The sequence below is a fragment of the Anser anser genome, assembly GCF_964211835.1.
Source record: "Anser anser genome assembly, chromosome: 2".
NCBI classification, from domain to species: Eukaryota; Metazoa; Chordata; class Aves; order Anseriformes; family Anatidae; genus Anser; species Anser anser.
The window spans coordinates 120,048,299-120,067,816 of NC_139721.1; the positions used below are offsets into that span (position 1 = coordinate 120,048,299).

A 19,518-nucleotide genomic window follows, 5' to 3' on the forward strand; every position below is an offset into this window, starting at 1 on the left:
GAAAGTTCAAGAAAGCAAATTGTAGACATCTGTGAAATAAACAGCCTGTAAGAAAACATTATTTGCCTTGTCATTCTGAGTCTCCTAAGATACGCTGCTGGATTCTCACTCATTAATCTTATTGGAATACATATTAAATTACCTGGCATTGCTTGAGAAAAAATCAACCTATGAACCCAACTTTGCTCTTTTAAATTTCACATTCTTCCAGTATCTGAAACAAGTGGTGTGGTTACCACCTCTCATGCAAAACCCTGCTGCGTATGCGACTACAAAGGAACAGCACAAATGAGGAATTTCATATCAAAGGCATTCCTACTGCTAGTACCACTCAAAGACAAATCGTTGCAGTGAGCTTCCAATCTCTGTCCTTTCTGGTATTGTGATATGTAGCATTTCTGATATTTATAAGAAAGCTTGGACTAAATATTACACCGCATAAAATATCCAGATAATACAAGTGCATTACTAAAAAGCCCAGCAACCTGTACCCGTAATAAGGATAACGCAGGCAACAGAATTAACATCCATGCAAACATTTTTTCTTTGAACGCTGAACATGGATAAATTCATTCCAGGACAGTCTGCACCTGAAAAGTGTGCTCACCCACTACAGAAGAGACCAACCTCTTGCCAAAGTGCGAGGGGAGGGACTTCCAGTGCAAGCAAGCCCAGCTGCCTCCAGACTCACAACCTCCCATGGCTAAGCTCGGTTCCCACAGTTCATAACCTACATTTGATAGTGCAGCATAATGCTGAATTCAAGACTACTTTGCCTATTTGGAAGTAGGTAATCTGAATAAAATGAAATAACTTTTGCTCAGAGGGAGCTCTCTCAATTTTCCCTTCACAGCTGCATTTTCTGTTACTCAATTTCAAGGAAGCCAAAGTGACTGAGCACACCTGACCTAATCATTTAAAGGGCTCATATATGGCCTTCAATCTCTTCCTTGGGGACTGATGTTGTACCATATCTAGGAAGCAAAGAGGAATTTCCCATGTAAATTCTGAATTAACTTTTCCAGAAAGTGTATTTCAACTCCCATTTCTACCAAGGAAAAGGGTTAGTCAAGAAGACAATCGCCGTGTATTTTGTGTTTTAACTTTGTATATAGTCTACCTCCCATGAAGTTGCTAAGAGATGCTTGTCAAAAACTGTATGTGAAACTCCAAGGAAACTAGGTAAACACAACCATATACCCCTGTACATAAAGTGTCATGCATTCCTCAAGAATAATCCTTGAAAATAATTCCTTAAATTGTTACATGTTACACTTTTCCTTTCAAATACTGACTTCCCTTTTCCTCTCAAAGCATTTTGAGGTTGCTTCTGTAGTTATAGTTTTTTTTTCTTACAATTCATCAAGAGTTATCATAACAGTATATGAGTGCTTTTAACAATGCTTTATCACTACTTTAACCAGAAACCACACGTAACCCTAAAGACCAATGATGGCCTTCAGAAAACAAATTTCAGCAGAGTCACTGAAATAAGTTGTCACCAACTTTCAAAGGCCACTACCTCAAGCTAGCCTGACTTGAACCCCTCCCAGCACTGTAGCCAACCTGTGAGAAGTCCTTCGCAGCATCTGAGCAAATGATAGATATTCTCTTGGCCAACTGAAGCACAGAATACATTGTGTGCATATATTATGTTTAGTGAGTAAAAGAGGATGAAGAGAAGACCACCTTTTCTCCTTTATAATGAAAACTTTACTTGTAAATGTGTGTAAGGAATTTTAATGAGAGGTACACTTTAAACGTATTAAAATAAATTATGCAGGAAAGCAGCAGGAGAGCAACAGATGTACAGATTCAAGGGTGACATGCTTAGTTTCACTTGATGAATGTTTGTTTTGTTGTTTTGAAAAATTAATGTAATGAAATATTTAAAGTGAACAAGAAACTTTAAAATTGACTTGGGGGATGGATTACTTCCTTACAAGGGCAGGGTTTTATTACGGAAAATATGCTGCCAGCATTTGAATCAGGATTCTATGAACAACCATTATGTTACTCCTGAAAGTAATTTCATTTAGGGATGTCTTACAGACAGTGCGTTTCCAAACCATGGTATAACACCTCTTGTGGCCCATGAAGCCAAAGAGCAAAGTCTTCACAGCAAAATTATAGGACAGTGTTTCTAAGCAAAAAGGTGGTGATGTGATAATTTTCAAAAGCTTCTGAAGGCTGACCGTTGCCCTACGGTCCACAAAATTCGGGATCACGGCTTTTACATAATAGTGACAGTAATAATTCTAGAAACAGCACTGACATTTAATTATCTTTCTTTCAGGTACTTTACCAAAGAAAGGAGGTAGAAAATGATGAGAATCCCTTCAACTTTTACTTCTTTTCTCTAAAGCATCTATTTTCTTCTCTACACCCTGATCTTCTGTTTCTTTTTGATCAGTGAAACTTTGTCTTTGGAAACTACCTTCCAGGTATTTACAATTTGGGCATCCAAACCAAAAGGAGATCTGAAAACCAGGCAACAGGTTCTCTGCCTAGGCTCTGCAGCTTTCATCACCAAGAGCTGTGAGGGAGTCAAATGCTCGATTCCCCTCTGCAGCCTGTGCTGCATATAGAGAAAAAGTAAGTATTAATCCTCTGATTGCTCAGCCTGGGGTCAAATCTCAGAATTATAAGTAAGAGTGAGGTTGTAATGCCCAACGGAAAGTGACTGTGAATGAAGCAACAAACAGGAATTATTAACCTTGCCCTCAGCACCTCAGGGAATCAGAAAATTCTTATTATTTTCAAAGAGTAAGAATGTTCCTGAGAATATCCAGCCTCTCCTCCATGTGAAAATTGTTCATGAAGCAAGTAAAGAAGAACAGAGGAGGTTACAATGACATAACTTGCATGCCGAGCCTTTGAAATGATAGCCTCGTGAGAAAGAACATGAATCAGAAGGATGCTTTGATTTTTGCTTTTTTTTTTTTCTTCTTAAAACAAAACAAAAAAACCCTCCCATTGTCCAGTACTTTGCTCTTTACCATTTAGAATGGCTGGTAGCCAAGAAATGCAAACTAACCATGTATGAGTGATGCAGCTGCAAGGTTGTTTTGCAAAAACAAAAGAACTTTTTGTGGCCTACAAATGTTCCCCAACTCTAATCCATCTAAGAACAGATCACTACCTAAAACAGCAACAGCAAAGAAAGCCCTTCCGGCTAAAAAAAAAAAATAAATCTAAATTGCATAATACGTGGAAGTTGCATTATTTTTATAACAATTTAACTTCAAGAATTATATGTATATCTGATAGACACCGCTCCCCTCCCAGTATCTTGATTCCCTATACACAGGATCCACAAGCAGAACATATTTTCATGGTGGACTTTACCAAAGTATATTTTAGTTTCATGAAAATTCAATTAAACAACAGAGTGCAATTATCTGTTTACTGGCAAACAGGCAGTCCACATTAGTTCAGCTCTGCTTTGCTGAACTGTGTTCAACTGCTCAAAGCATTCAACTGTTTCATTATGAGATTTCATCAGACACCCCTGGCTCCAGCACCACGGCACAGAAAATGGGATGCACAATGCCCGCTGTTCTCCATAGTTTGGCTGCTGCTGCTTAAAAGCCGCCCCTGCTCTCCACGGAAATGGTTTACAAGTATTTCAAAGGTTAGCTTAGCATCATATATGTATGGTTTATATTAGCCGTGTCTTATCTAGGCTGCTCCACATCTCACTTGAGTCATTATGCCTAAAAATCAACAGTGATGGTATTTTATACTATATTAACCACATGTAGCCTTACATCCTGGTGTAACTTCCCACCAGCGCACACAAAGCCAGCCTGTCCCTGCATGGCCGAGCTGGCATCCACATGCTGACGGCACGCAGTACATCTGATTTAATTCCCATTTAAATGTGAAACTCCCGATGGAGCCAGAAAAAGCCTTGATCCTGGGAGATGTTTCAAGTGAGCTGACCCCCTTCTTGACGCAGGCTGATCTCAGATCTGAAATGTCATGCACAATTACCCTAAAGTCCTTGACTCTGAATCTCCAACTCCCAGCATTATGCAGGCTCTCTTTTTCCCCCTGACAACTTTCAGGGCTTGATTTGAGGAAACTACAAGGTTTGTCTTTTAGAAGTACTCACTAAAATGAGAGCCATGACTTAACACAGAAAAAAAACCCCACAACATTACTCTTTACAAATTAAGCAGCAGAATGAAGACTATTGGGAACAAGGAGTAATAATGCCTCGCAATGCAGGCAATCTAAAGATTTCCAGATCATTTTTTATTCAATCCATGGTGTGGGACCTCTCTAATTAGGACAAAAGCTCCATCTTAAGCATGCAGAGACCGATGTTATACTGGGTTTGTATATTATACCAGTGTGTATATATAGAAGGTTTCTATTGTGGTTCACTATTAAAATTGTCTATTAAAGTTGCTATAAATCGCTTACGTTGGGATTTCAGGATATTGCTGTATCACTCTTCTAAAACACAATCCTATGTAATGTCAGATATCTTGAAATAAGTAAATCAGTTATTAAAAAATTGAACTTTTCTCATGTGGAATATCTGAAGGAGCCTGGTCAGGGAGCATTGGACTCTGACAATGTCTCAGAAGGAAGGAAGAACTGTTTTCTGTGGGCTGTTAAAACTGTAGCTCTTCTAGTCTAGAACACAGAAACTATAGACTTACCCCTTTTTTATTTTCATGCAATGACAAAACTAATAATCATAACAAAGACCACAGAACAGATCAGAACCTTCTCTCAACTGAGCAGCAATAGCCATGGGAAAGCAGCTACGATGCTGTACAATGTCTGCTCCCCAGCATCGTCTGTCTGTTAGCTCACCAGCCCAAAGATATTCTCAGCACACTGTCATCTCACTGCACATGGAAATGAGCAAACAATTTAAAGGCAAATAGGAAAAAAAAAAAAAGGCATTAGGAAAAAAAATAAAAGAGGGGAAGTCTTTAACCAGGAAATTAAAACCAGGATCTAACAAAAGCCTTAAGCATGTTTCTAATTTTGGCAAAGGAGGAGACTCAGCATCTTAAAGGCTGTCTTTTTGTCTGGAGTAGTGCTTTGAGATTTCCAAACAAGCAACAACCAGTAAAAAAATTTAAACACACAGAAAAAAAGAATGCAATTGAAGAGAAAATAGCAAAAGAAAAACATATCAGGATGTCAAATGCGAAGGAATGTGCTGAGAATTGGCTGTTTTCAAGACTGATGCAACTTTTAAAAGCTAGCACGGAAGAGGAGGAACTGTTTTAAGTCGATAGATGCTTTGGAGTTCTGAACAAGAGAAAACAGGAAATACCTAAGGAATTGTTATTTTGGTTTTGGCAGATATTAGGGACAGACCTTTAAAGTGCCACAAGAGCAAAAGGATATCCTCTTTGAAGGGAACATGAGTACTTTTCTAAGAGCTAAGCTCAATTGCTGAAGCCCGTAAAAAAGGATTGATGTATGTGAATGTTAACATTCATGGCTCAATTCTCTATCCAGCTCAGCTGAGATCTAATTCCAAGAGACAGGTATTTCAGCACAAAAGCACATGCCAACAAATTAAAAGCAGTATCCAGATGGAAGATGCAGGCAGCAATTCTCTCAAAAATCAGCACACAATAGGAAAATATCAGGAAAGTTAATTCCTTAAAAATGATTACCTAGAAAAACAGATTTATAATCTCTAAAAACAAAATAAAATCCACCAAAACAAACACAGTCTGACTTCAGGAGTTAATGAGCTTGAACTAAGACATAGGATTAAAAATCAGATTTCTTTGAGATTTGCTAGTGTAAAAATATACAGAAGAGCTATGCACTAATTATTTTTATTATTCTTAGTACTCCAAACTTGCCATGTGATACCAAGCAAATCGTCCCATCTTTGGCCTCACCATCCCTATTGTAAAGAATGGCCAAAGACTACTTATTATATTACCTTGTGAGTTAATTCATTTGTGAGATGCTCAAGTACTAGGGACATTGAAGGAAATGGAAATAGATAAGAATATTGAACAAAACCACCACCGCTATCACCACCACCAACAACAAAAAGTCCAAAGTAATCAAGTATAAAAGAGCAGAACTGCTTTTAATGCAACTGGACATTGATATACCACTATAAATTTGGTGATTCAGAGGAGTTTTTAGCTTGTTCAGACAAGTGAGATAAATTGATTTTGACCTATCCAGAATGGTGAACTTTTATTTGTCTTTAAGACAAACATTCAAAACCATCCTTTAAAGCCTCAGCAGATGTTTGAAAATGGACTTTGTTCTTTCACCCAGCTGCTCTTTGAAAGCAAGGCTCACACTGCTGTCCAGGACAAAAATCAAGCATGTTCTTAAAAATTTAGGAAGGGGGATTTAAGAATGTGCTGGGAAACCTTTCTGAACCAAGGTCATCAATGACATTTCAGGAGAAAAAGAATTATACATATATAAATACAATCCTATGAAAATCAGTGTTGATGAAAAATAGGCTTGTCAACAATCCTGGCATGACAGGTGAGACCACAACTTAAATCTTCCCAGGTAGCCTGTATCTTAATCTACAGAAATCAACAATGCAAGGCATATCAAGGAATATCCAGTCAACATCTTTCACATATATCAGAGCTCAAAAAACCCAAGCAAAACAGACAAAGCAAGATGAGTAGCTGTCATACAGATTTAGCTCCAATGATACAAACTTGTTATCAAAAGAGGTTATCAGACAACAGAAGGTTTCTTCTGTCTAATCTGTCACAACATAAAACATTAAGCAATTCTGACTGCACTGGGAAAGAGACAGCAAAGGATCCTCTCTAGGTCCAAGCCACCAGCACCCAGTCGAGCCCAGTGTGGAGGAATCCATGCCATCAGCAGGCGAACCCTTCCTTCGGGAGTGGGTAAATGACAAGCTGCAGACGGTGCCTGATCTAGTGCTGCAGGCACAGGACATGCAGATGCAGGACTGCATTTACAAGACGTTCAGCGCAGCTGAGGCTGCTCAAAACCCGTGGAGGAAATTTTTGAAATGTTGGCACAAAAGAGATGGTGACAGCAAGGCAACGCTAGCTGCGGGGAAGACACACTGCACCAAGCCTGCCGGGAGCTGGGAAGAGCGAGAAACAACCATTTTTGTAATCAAGATACTCTCTCTAAGATGCTCAGCAACAAGGAAAGCGAGATGCAGTCAGCTGTTCTACCAGTAGCTGCTTCTGCAGGTTAAACTTGATGTTAGTCTTCCTCTGTCACATCTGCCTTAGATGGTGTACGTAAACCGTTGACGGACCCATAGCTGAAATCTGTCAGCAGTGTGGGATAACTGAGTTTTTCTGATTTCTTGACGGTGGTTTGTAAGTTCTTGCAGCCACTTTTAATTTTATTAAATATGCTTGTGCTGGCTAAAGCCTTTCACAGTGCCTCCTCAGGGCTCCCTTACGGTCTTCAGATTGAGACAGGACTGCTGAGGATTCATCGTGTCCCTAGAAAAAGGGCTAGATTACAACAACATTTTGCACAGCACTTACTGCTAGTCTCTACCTGTATTGCTCTTCTGCAGAACGTTAAAAACATGACAATAAAGATAATTAAGTTTGTGGGTTTTATTAGATGTGCAGCAACCAGGCAGAAAGGTTTTCATGTTCACTGCTAGGTACAGGACCCGATGCATGAGAAACGGTAATGAGACACCGAATTAGCCATTGATTCAGCTCTGCCAGTGGTGACTGAAAACCATTATGTGGTGACTGCTCTGTTTTGGGCGTCTGTTTGAAGTATGTTGGTGGTCCTCATGTACTTCCTAGGAGACAAACATCTGCTGAACAAAACCCACTATCAAAATCAATATATTTAGCATCTTTTTGAAATGCTCCATTTAAAGGAAGGGTGGATCTTTTTCCTCATCCTGAGAGTTGATCTTTCTTGTGTGACAAATAGAAGCTTTCAGCTTCCAAATTGTTTTTATGGGATAAAGAAAAAGTTTTATTTCCCAGGTCTGACAGTCTGGCTCAACGTATTCATTTTCATACAGTTGGTAACATTAACTTTAATAGTCAATAGTTTCAACTATGCCTAAAAAAATTCAAAACCTAAGTACCCATGAAGTTTAATGGGACTGAGGTACCTCTCACTCAAATAACTTTAAAAATGTCCATGGTATTAGATTAGGAACAGATACTGGAGGAGTAGCATGGAGCCCACTTACTAAACGTGCCTCCTGTCCATCACTGCTCTGACATTCAGAAAGATTTTCTGGAACCAAAGACCATGCAAAATGGTCAGGACAGGAAAATTCGGAGTCAGTCCTCCTGTTGCACTCATTTTTAAGGGTGCTGAACATTTTTTTTGTTTTGCCAAAACCCGCAAGCAAATTGGTAAATGAGCAACATCTTGAGGAAAACAAAACAAAACAAACCTTTGAAATTAAACTTCAGACACGCTCCAGCATCTTCAAAATTTTCCGGCTTGAACTGTTACTGTCCCATCTACATTTTCTACTTTTTGTAGCACTGAAACTAAATCCCCGTTTGGGTGAAATGACTGTTACACTATACTGAAACCAGTCACCTAGGTCATGAGATGCACAAAAGGTCAATATTTGGTTGAAATTATGGGCAGGCAAAATATGTCCTTATATAAATGAAAAACTGTCTACCAACATCTCACAAAAAATGCATTTAGGATACTTAATGACTATTCTTTATGTTCATTGTATGTGGTATGCTGAAACATAGATAGCATTTATATGGAAAAGAAAAAGCTGCCCAGCCTAAACCTGCATCCATCACACAACACCTGTTGGAACCTACGGCATTGGGAAGTTTCGTGGTGCTGCCTCTCACATGCAGGGGGAATACTCTCTGCTGTTACAGAATCCAACCCAATTTTCCCTGGTTTATATCAGAGCCACCAGCCCTCAGGGCTAGTCTGAAATAAGATAAATTGGAGGTGAGAATAACCAATGACATCAACTCCTGCATCAGTGAAAGACAGACTCTCACAATATATTTACTCCTATGCTAGCAGGGTTCTTTTGAAAATCCCAAATGCTGGGGCTTTCATTACACTGTAATGTAAAACTCAGTTGATGGAGAATTGCCTCAGGGAGAGCACACTGGAAATCAGATACTCATGGCGCTTCCATACTGGATGAGCTTGGAGGTGGTAATTCGGACAAGGACACAGTCAGTAGGCTGCTGGGTCACATTTTCTTAACTTGAATAGGTACAAAACATTCTTCAAAACTTTATGAATAACTGTTATGAACTATAAAACTTTATGTTCAATTACAAAGTTTAGATATTTACATAAAGAAAGAAAGAAAAAAAAGCCAGAGAAAAATTAAGACTCAGATTCAGTCAATTCAGTGTAATCAGTAACCTAATTGCAGAAGAGGCTGATTGTATTCAGTAAGGTAATAGTGTAAGTGAAGAGCCACACACAAAAACTGCAATATTTTCTGTTAGTATTTGGGGTGGGGGGAATTCATGTTATTTTTAAGAGAAAAGACTTACATGGAATAAGGCTGGCAAAACTTGGCTTGAAAAGTATTTTCTCATACCATATCAAGGCAACAGTAAAATTAAATTACTCCTTTCCTCCCTCCTCTCTCATTTTTTGGTTTCTTTTTGATTTGCTGAATAGTAGCAATTCTGGAAATACTATATATAATCAAGGGATTATATACAGGGTGGTGGTGGAAATGCTACATACAAAATGCTGTTTTAATGAGCTTTAACAAAAAGAATAAATGTAGAATCAGTCAACCAGCACCTTTCCCCTCCCTCTTGATGTTTTCTACGTTGTAGAAGGTAAATTGCAGGCACATCATAGACACTAAAGCAGTCATAGTAAAATGAAGGCTCTTTTGCCCCTCTTTCAAGTTCCTCTGATTGAACCTGGGAAAGGCCTTTCTATGATGTTGTGATCAAACACTGCCATTCAAACAAGAAAGACTAACAGAGATGGCCAAGAAATGGGGCTTGTTCAGCTGCTAAGGACTGCTGACCATCATAATGACACTGTTGTCGGGACAAAAAAAAATTCCAATAAAATGTTAGACTCCTGCTTCCCCAGTGCTTTTAGGATGAATTGCTTTTCTCTGTTGCGCAGTACTATCAGTACTATTTGAGGAGGGAAAGAGGGAGAGATGGTCTTCAACTATGCAAGAGGCTCCTGGTATTCAAAACATACGGAAACTACCATTGTGATACTGCTCGTCTTATTTTGTCTAAATGAGCCAAAAAGGGAAAGCTTTTCACACACTACTTCACAAACGTCATGCCCCTTCATGCTCTCAGGGTGGAAGCTAGTCATCAGTGCTCCTCTGGCAGCCAAGGAAAGGTTTATGTTTTGAAGGATGCAGGATGCAGAGTGTTTCTACTTGTATACTGCTGGGCTTCAATGAACCTTTTTTTTTTTTTTTCAGGTTAGCTGGAATTTACAGGGCAAAGGCTCAGGCTGAAACCTTGACTGAAACTTCTCCATACTTCAAATTTCAAAACGTTTAATGTGAAGTGAAAGCTAGTGGAAAAGTGTGAGTGAAGGGAGAAGGAGGAGGAAAGAAAGAATTTTTCTATAAAGGGAAATCATTCCCCTTGGTAATAAATAAATAAATAAAAAGAACATTTAAACCGCTTGCTAGATATTATTGAGCATAACACACCATTAGCTCAAGAGGTTAGTCTGTGCTCAGCTAGATTGATGCCCTGCTCAAGTTAGCTTTTTAAACGAGTTTTAAACTAGTTGGCTCAGGTGTGACAACACTATACTGCAGCAGGAGGGCCTGCAAAGCAGATGTACTCCATCATTTAAAGTGTCCTGAAGGGACTAATAAAGTAACGCAGGAGGGGAAAAAGCAGGAGGAGTTATGCCAAGGGGAAGAAACAGGAGGAGTTGTGCCGCTGCTGGCCAGAGTTGATGCAAATGCAGAATTCCTCCCTGAAATCTGAATCATGTACAAACGACTTCACAATGTTCCACATTGTTTCATGCTCTGATTTGCATGTTTTTATTTGTTTGTTTTGCCTTGTTTTAAATTGCCAGCCCTTTAGACCTAAACAATCTGAAATTCAAGCTGTGAATCTTTCTGGCTCATAAATTTTGCCTGCTATAACACCTGCGCAACTCGTCTGTCTGGTCTTGGATTTCACAAGAGCGTCCAAGGAACAGCACTGTCTCTGGACCAGAAACTTGTCGGCATTTCTACTGCTGACGTATGAGCATGACAGAACTCAGTGCACCTGCTCTCAGCTGCGTTGGTTCCACAGCAGTAACATATAGAAGAGACTGCTTTGTTCATCAGCAAATACATCTGTCTTTGCATATAAATGGAACAGATTTGCTGAATTAGAAGATTTACATAGTCACTCTTCAAAGCGAAAATTCACTTTGAGGTAAAAAGAAAAATGTATATATTAAAGTGACTTTAGATAAACTGTGACACAGTTCATTACCACTAGATATTACAAACGACAAAAGAATGCAACTCTCCATTTATGTTGCAGACTTCTGGAAATATTAGGAAAGATATGACAAGTGATACTGTGACAGAAAAAAAAAAAAGAAATGATCTTTTCTCATTATTTATATGCCATATTGTTCTCTAACTGCAATCTTACAAACCAACCCAAAGATCTTAATCCAAACTGCAGTAATGCTGTTTTGTACATCACAACCTGAATTTCTGCAATACCACAGACAAACTGATCTTATACATTTTTGTTACTTCCAGTTACAAAATAATAATAATTAAAAAAAAAAGGATTTCTCATTAATTATACAGCCAGATTACAAAAGTCAACATTTCATAATAAGGTTATTTAAAATACTAAACCATATGGTTATTTTCCTTAGAACTTACAGACAAGTACCAGCATAAATAAAACACAGAAACAACAACTAAAATGTACCACATCAGATTTTCTGAGACCTTCCCCATCATCAACATCTTTATGTATTTCTGGAAAATCAAGCCCTAGACAAAGTTGGCACTAAGTCTTTTCTCACACAAATTCCCTGAAGAATACAAATTATGTGATTTAGCACTGATACACACCTCCTAATGTCCAAAATACAAATTAACCCAACTCATGTTCATCCAAGAAATGTGCTTACCTGCTATTGTGGTTACTGGGTAGACATCTAATTCTGTATCATGCTAACCAAAGGGAGTGAAAAAAAGAAAGGAGCTAAAGATGGAGAAACCTCTGTTGTTCAGTGATCAGAAATGACATACTTCACATTTGAAATTCTCAAGAATGGCATGAAGCAACATAACTATTTTCTGACTTTTAAAGTCTGTCTTTGAAAGGAAGGAGATAGTTCAAGAAAAAACTCCATTTCAGTTGAAGTCATAAAATATTGCACATCTAGGGCGGAAGAGTCAATTCAAATGGGATTAAGGACAAGCCATACTTGGCTGAGCTCTACAAGGAGGGCAAGGCCAAGAGCCTCTGCTGGTGTTGCGTGACAGTCACAGCTCTAAATGGGAGAACAGAAGATGAAGCACTGATGAGGCTGGCCACGCCACACGTATCCACAAGCCACAGGACAAAGCCACAGAGACCTAACTAGGGAAGTGCTGTCTGAACAGATGGTTTTAAATTTTCTACTAATTCTGCACCTATCCTACAGTTTCTTGGGAGAAAGTCTGTTTTTATTACCATCTCCTGCAAAGTCTATGTGATTTTAACTCTTATATGATATCTGAACAATCAAAATGTATTTCCCCAGAAACACACTGTTCTTCATATGCCACTGAGGCACCTCCCAACATCCAACACAACCTAGGCAAGGGGTCCACAGAGCCCGTTCTGCACCGAGCAGTTTTCCACAGAAACCTGAGCTGGGGACTGCTGCCTGCACACCGCTGAGGACATGGGGAGTACCTGAGTTGAAAAGCAGGATGAGTTACAGTGACCTCGTGGTCATCACCAGGACTCGGGTGCAGTAACAGAAGTTATTAAAGACCTACACAGTCAAAGACAAAGACTGTGAACTGACAGAAATCAAAAGGATGTTTATAGGGTTTGAGATGTAAAAGAGATTTCAGCTAACAATGAGCTGAGCACGTGCACTCACAGAGCAGAGAAAGTGAAAGATAACAGTGATTCCATAAAAAATGACATCCAGGAATTGGAGACAGGATAAAGAAACTGAAAATTTGTTTAACAGTTATTTTACAGGAGTCTTTACAAGGATCATATTTCTGATATAGTAGGGAAGGATTTATTTACTGAACTCAGCAGATAACAATGAAAATATTTACAAAACTGAATTCTTAGAAGGTAGATAACGTAAGGGATCCAGATAACATTAATATCATATATGTTAAAGGAAATGAAGATACAAATGAGGGAAATAAATTTTATTTTTCTGAACATAGATCTTTTCTGAGGATAACAATGCAGATAATCCTCTTTTTAAACCGGCTCCACAGAGTATTACCAGTATGAAATTTGGCAGAATATAGTTTATTCAAAGGTCTCTGTAGAGCGCAATTGTTTTAAGCTAACTATAAACCAGTACCTAGTTTCTACTTTTGCCTCTTGTTCTGTCGTGTCTAAAATGCCAAATACATATCCATATATGCACAGAGAGAGAGATAGTAAGACATGGATATTTATGGTAATGCATTACTTACCTTGATAAAGTGACTTAAAGTCCCCAAGGAAACAGTTTTGGAATAGTTTTTCAGTGGTTATACATATAAATCAAGAGACATAAATAACCAAAAAGTTGAAGAAGCAAATTAAGACATAAGGGGCTAAGAAGTTATCAAATAATACATTTTAAGTCCATTCATTCAGAAAAAGAATTACAGCGTCACTAATGACAAGATATCATTTGTTCACCCAATATGAAAAGAAGATAAATAGCTTAAAATTTTGCTTTTATCCATTGCAAAATTAACCCTCAACTGGATTATTTTTTAGTTCTTAGTTCTAGTTTTTACTCTTGGTCATGATCTCCTAGAAAACACATTGCTCTTAAATATGTAACTCCATGTTCTAAGTCTGCCTCTCTGAAGCAAAAATTAAACATTTGAATTTACTCTTTGACTTTAGAGAATCCAGGAGATGACCCTAGAGAAATACTGAAACGAACTAGAGAGGTAGAAAATACCTGTTCCTTCTGGTGAAATGAGTCCACAGAAATGTAGTGCTTTGGCCCTACTCAAGAGAAAAATGCATGACTGATAATGATCATTATTTAAATAAAGATCTTGCTGCCTGAGGTATTTGCAAATATATCAGTATTGTTGCAAATAATTTCTTTCTATTTAAGAGTTGCTGCTCTAGTAATAGTTCTGTAATGCCACAGTCACTTGTTACTAGTAGGGTTCTTAACCTACACAAAAATATATAATGCTTCCCACCTCTTTCTGTTTATCATGTATTTATAACCTAGCAGGAAAAGTAGTAGTAAAAGCCACATAGACCCACTCTGAAAGACGAATATTCTTGAGCATGCACTGTATTCATGTGTCTCACTTCCTTGAAATTTTCGCTGAGATAGATATTGGCCAAATGGCCTCTGACAATCAGAAGTATTTACAAAGCAAATGAAATTTAGGAAGTACTATAATTACTAGAAAATGCTGTGAGGGAACATAATGGATGTATCAGCAGAGGATAATTACCACAACTGATGCATGTTCCTGTGAAATTCCAGAGAGGAAAGTAAGAACTTGTTAAGCCGTTGAATTTATTCAAAAAGAGATTTTTTATTTTTATTGTTTTTTAAGACATCCAGGTGTACTGGGAGCTGAACAGTTCAAAAACTCTATGAGAAATCTGTACTCAATGCTTGCCCATCTAAGGAGAAATTAGGTTGCTACTGATGAAAAAAACAGGCATTTTTACTTCAATTCAGTCACTGAAAAATATGATAGATTAGCAAGATTTCATATCAAAGTCCCCCTATTCACCAACAAAAAGAGATGCGGCATTGGAAGGCTAAGGGCAAGCTACCTTCATCATGAATAGTGCTCTTCGCATCTTGACTGAGATGTAGAGTGCTATAGTCTGATGTATTCATTTGCTGACTTCTCTTTCAGAGGGGCAATAAAGGGCCTAAACAATTAGTTTCATGTGGGGCTGTACTCTCTAGTTAAAAAAAAAAAAAAAAGACCTATTAGGCCCTGGTCAATTATTTACCTCAGAGAAGCTCTGCAGCTCTGCTAATAGAGAAAAAAAAAAGAAAAACTAACAGAAAAAAAATATATCAACCAAAGCTACTCAGACTATTTATGAATTTCACATGGAATCTGCTGAGTACTGATGTTTTGCAGATTTCTCAAGACAAATGTTCTTTCTCAGTCTGGAAGAAATGGAAAGATATTAACTAATTATTTATGAGACAACCAATTATCTTGCGCTGTATATCTAAGACTGAACATCATGAAATGCCTATTAGTTGAGCAAGCAGGACGGTGGAGCAATTCCCTTTGGAATGGAGTGAAGCCAAGCAGTTGGACAGAGGAGCCCCCTTAGTGAGAATAATTCACTAATACGGACGTAATACTGCTCAATTTACCTAGACATTACACATCTGACTAGCAAAACGTTTAGAGTGCCAGAAAATAACCCTTACACTGTCACTGTCTTGGAGTAGAGCAGTATGGAGCTGCAAATGCTCAGCTCTACAGGTTTTTTGACAACAGACAGTAGCTGAAGTTAGAAAGTCCACAAAGAATGATACGGTTTTGTCTTGGGCAGGGACACAATACAGGGCCTTCAGAGTGCCCTGTGTGTCCTCCTTTCCTTGCAGAAGCAACACAGATTTACTTTTTCCTGATGTATTGTTAGCCAAGGCCAGCACAGATGTGTGACTCCTGGCTGTGCTCAAATGCTCACGTACATAACTTACTTTCCTCTGGAGACTGAAAAAGCAAGCAAACAAACAAACCAAACAATAAATTTACATTTAGTTGGAAGGAAACACTAGTTGGGAAAGAACTTGGTATTCAAAATGAATGTCTGAGATAGACCTTCAAGAGGATATAATACAGGCCTACAGGTTTTTCACTGTGAAAGGCAGAGCTGTGGTGCCCCGTCTCTCTGACAGGCTGCTCAGCATCAGCAGGAATGCCTAGCTGTCAAAATAGCTTGTCTGGTCCATAAACCCACTGCCTCAGGGAGCAGGGTAACACAAACGGCCTGCAGCCAGGTCGATTTATTTTCTTATGGGCCTCATCCAACCTGTTACTAGATGGCAAGCCTGAACCAGAATATGAGAGCTTAGGTGAGGTATGTGGACAAAAAATTAAGACCCTTCCGTTTCACTAGTAGGCCTGAAAGAAATCCATCTGAATATCCACAATCAATTCAATTTAACCCTAAAAGGATTGATTAGTTTTCTCTCACAGTAAGATCATGTCTTGAGCAGTAGAGGTTAATAACAGATTGCATTGCATACTTCTACTAATGGTCTCCGGTTCCTCATTTTTTAACCGAAATCCATAAAGAGGTCACAGCAATAATTAGAGATGATTTTCTTTCTATGACAATTATTGAGACGCTGGGAGGATAATTTTCAGACTCTGACTGTGATTTTCCAGGAGACTCGATTCTCTTTCCTTCTCCATGCTGGAAGATAAGCAACTGCCAGGAGGGGGATAAAGCACGAGGCTTCTATACTTTGCTGAAATGTTTAAATATAGGTGCATAACCAATAAGTAGAAACTGAGTAGAAGCTCTACAGCAAACTACATTAAGAAGAAGAAACTAGAACTGACTGCTTTTTGCAGTGGTCAAAGGTAAATAATATGAGTGGCCTGTATCACTTCAATCAACCCAACTACTCAAGTGATCATGTTTATTCTCTGGCTTCTAAACAAGAAGATAAATGAATATGAGAAAACTTTTAAATATAGATTTGAAGAGTGCCTTAACCTAATAATGAGGTGCAAATATTATCTTTTATGTGGATCAAATACACTATGATAATTTCTAATTATCTGTGTTTGGAGCTACAAACTCTGTCCTCCAAAAACTGAGGATAAAATGGGATAGATATCTAGTGCATAACTGAGTGAGTTCAGTTGCTGGTTTGCCCCGTGCTGCATTATACTTTACCTGCATCTGAATGGCATTCAGGTAAATGAAAACTCTTAAAATAGTCACTTCCCAGGTCATCCTTGCAACTAAATACCATGTGAGCACAACAATCAAGAGAAAAACATATCAGAGAAACTTATAACCATTAAAATCAAATTGCACTGTATCTCTTGGAACATGAATAAGTACTCTATCTTATCAAGACTCCTATTTTGATGTCCCACATCACTTTTGTTGAACACCCAGCATATTCCTGACCAAAAGATCATTTAAAATAAAAATAAAATAAAATAATGACTTTCAACTTCTAGCTTTCACTCTTTATCATGTAGTTCTTTTTGTTTCTGTCACTGTAAAAATATTCTGCTTTATTTCTAGTTCACGTTATCTGTCCTCTCTAACACAACTGGGAATGTAACCACGGAGCTTGCAGGGTTCTAATGATGAAGCTGCTCTTCCCAAATCCTTGCTATTCACACTCTTTCCATTGGGTGTTGCTATGATATTAAACAGATTGCTATTGTGACCTAATGTATGCACACAGAAAAGCATGCCAATGGTTTAAGGTCTCTTCCACCTGTGCTGCTTTACTCTTTGTTCTATGCAGCCTGAGTCCGTTGCACTTCACACAAATAACATACATTAGCTGGTATTAAGAAAACCTGTCAGTGACTACTTTTGAAAGAGAGGGCCATAAAATGGAGTCTTCCAGCTTGCACTAAAAGTTTTATACTCTTTCATGAAGGTGATTTGACTAAAATTTATACGTACATTGCAGCATACAATTACTGTACACCGTAGTTGTGCAGATGGCTCTCTTTTAATTAGAGAATTTAGTGCACCTTTGCATAAAGAACCAGGCGAGGAATAAGAAGGAATTTAATGAAAGTAACCAAAAAAGGAAATAGTATAATGAAAAAAAAAAAAAAAAAGTAGAGAATTACTTAGGACACAATTCTTGCAAGGATTTTATGCTCATTTAATACTAGGAACTCCAAGTAGCTCTTTAAACAATTTGAGGGAGAAGTCTTCACAGATCTGTGGCCTCAGGGAAGTCTTGTCATCCAGTAAGATTCAGGCACCTGATCACTAAACTTTGCACAGCTGATGACCATAAACATGACAGCTGAAAATTTCAAAAGCAAGATATGGACTGGGACTGTTTTTGACTTGGCAGGGACATACCACTGAATGTATTTGATGGATGTCATCAGAAAATGGCAGGGTTTCATTAAGCCATTGCAAGTACAAATGGTATAAAATCACTTCATATTTGAAATATCCTCAGTTAGCATTAAAAGCTGCTGCTGTTGATACTAATACCTAGTAACTGTAAAGAACAGAAAGCTATCACAACCTGAAATTCTGGCCGTTTTATAACCTATAATGCAATTGCTGATCTAGTTATATTCCTAGGTTGTTAGAAAAGCACTGGCATTTACCTACATGGTCTTTGCTCAAATTCGAAAAAGTCACACACAATATACACATTAAAAAAGAGAGAAACAGCAAGACAATATGAATTTTATGTGTACTTAAATTTACAACTGTCAGACATAAATGTTTGAATAATACAAACTTGGGCAGAGAAGAAACTGTTATGGGTCAAAAATGATTGGCTTCAACCAGGCAAGCTGTATGCCCTCTCAGCAGGACCAGCGGTGTGAGTCCCTCTCAACACACACCCAGCATTTCTGTATTCCAAACTCTTCAGTAAATTTTAAATTTCATAACGATGGCTACACTTACCTGGTAGACCAGGTGGGGTTTTCAGATATTTGCCATTAAAATGTTGAATTACTACTTCACATTTTTCTGTAGACTCCATTCTGGAAAAGAGAAGAGGGTGGGATGAGGGTAGAGGCAATATGTGTTACTAGACTGTTACGAAAGTGCTCAGTCAGCAAAAACAAAAAGGAATAGAGAAGGAAAAAAAAAAAAAAAGACAAGCACAGATGCTGAGAGAAATCTTCAAAGCTGTTCTTGCTGACTTCTGCAGAGAAACTGGTTGAGCTCGTTACGGTACAGTGTGGCTTGCAAGGAGGACCTGCCACCCTCAAAGCCTGCAGCTGCGTTTCCAGCTGTGTGTGAGCTGCTGCAGTGTCAATGAGCAGCTCCCTCCTGGCTCCGGGGTTTCTCCCTGAACAAGGACATTCTTTATGCTCTCGTGTGCTGCCTGGAATGGCATAATAATCTAGAATTGTTTCTAGATCCCTCATGCACCCATAACAACTTCAAATGCCATGAAAAAAAAAATAATTACAGGATTTGGGGAAGAACCCAGAAGATTAAGTAACGTTAATTATTATTATTTAATTATTAGAGATATCGATGTTAAAAAAAAACACTGCAAAGATGGACAGTAGGGCAAAACTTAACATAATCAGTATGTGTGCCTATTACATAAAGCCAAATTCTGTTTGAAGATGGTAATTCGCATGTAATCTTGGCCGGTTCATCTTTTATGACCTCAAGATAA

The 19,518-nt window shown here is 38.3% G+C and overlaps 1 protein-coding gene across 21 annotated transcripts in view; it reads right to left on the reverse strand.

Annotated features, from left to right (window-relative positions):
- The window catches only part of RBMS3 (RNA binding motif single stranded interacting protein 3), a gene marked incomplete at its 3' end in the record, with an annotated part of 701,513 nt that overhangs the window by 124,237 nt on the left and 557,758 nt on the right, over nt 1-19,518 (reverse strand). For all 21 annotated transcript variants that reach the window (XM_083823203.1, XM_083823200.1, XM_083823205.1 and 18 more), the window contains one exon: nt 18,789-18,868. In XM_083823203.1, the coding sequence (XP_083679329.1) occupies nt 18,789-18,868 (80 nt within the window). The remainder of the gene's footprint in view (nt 1-18,788; nt 18,869-19,518) is intronic.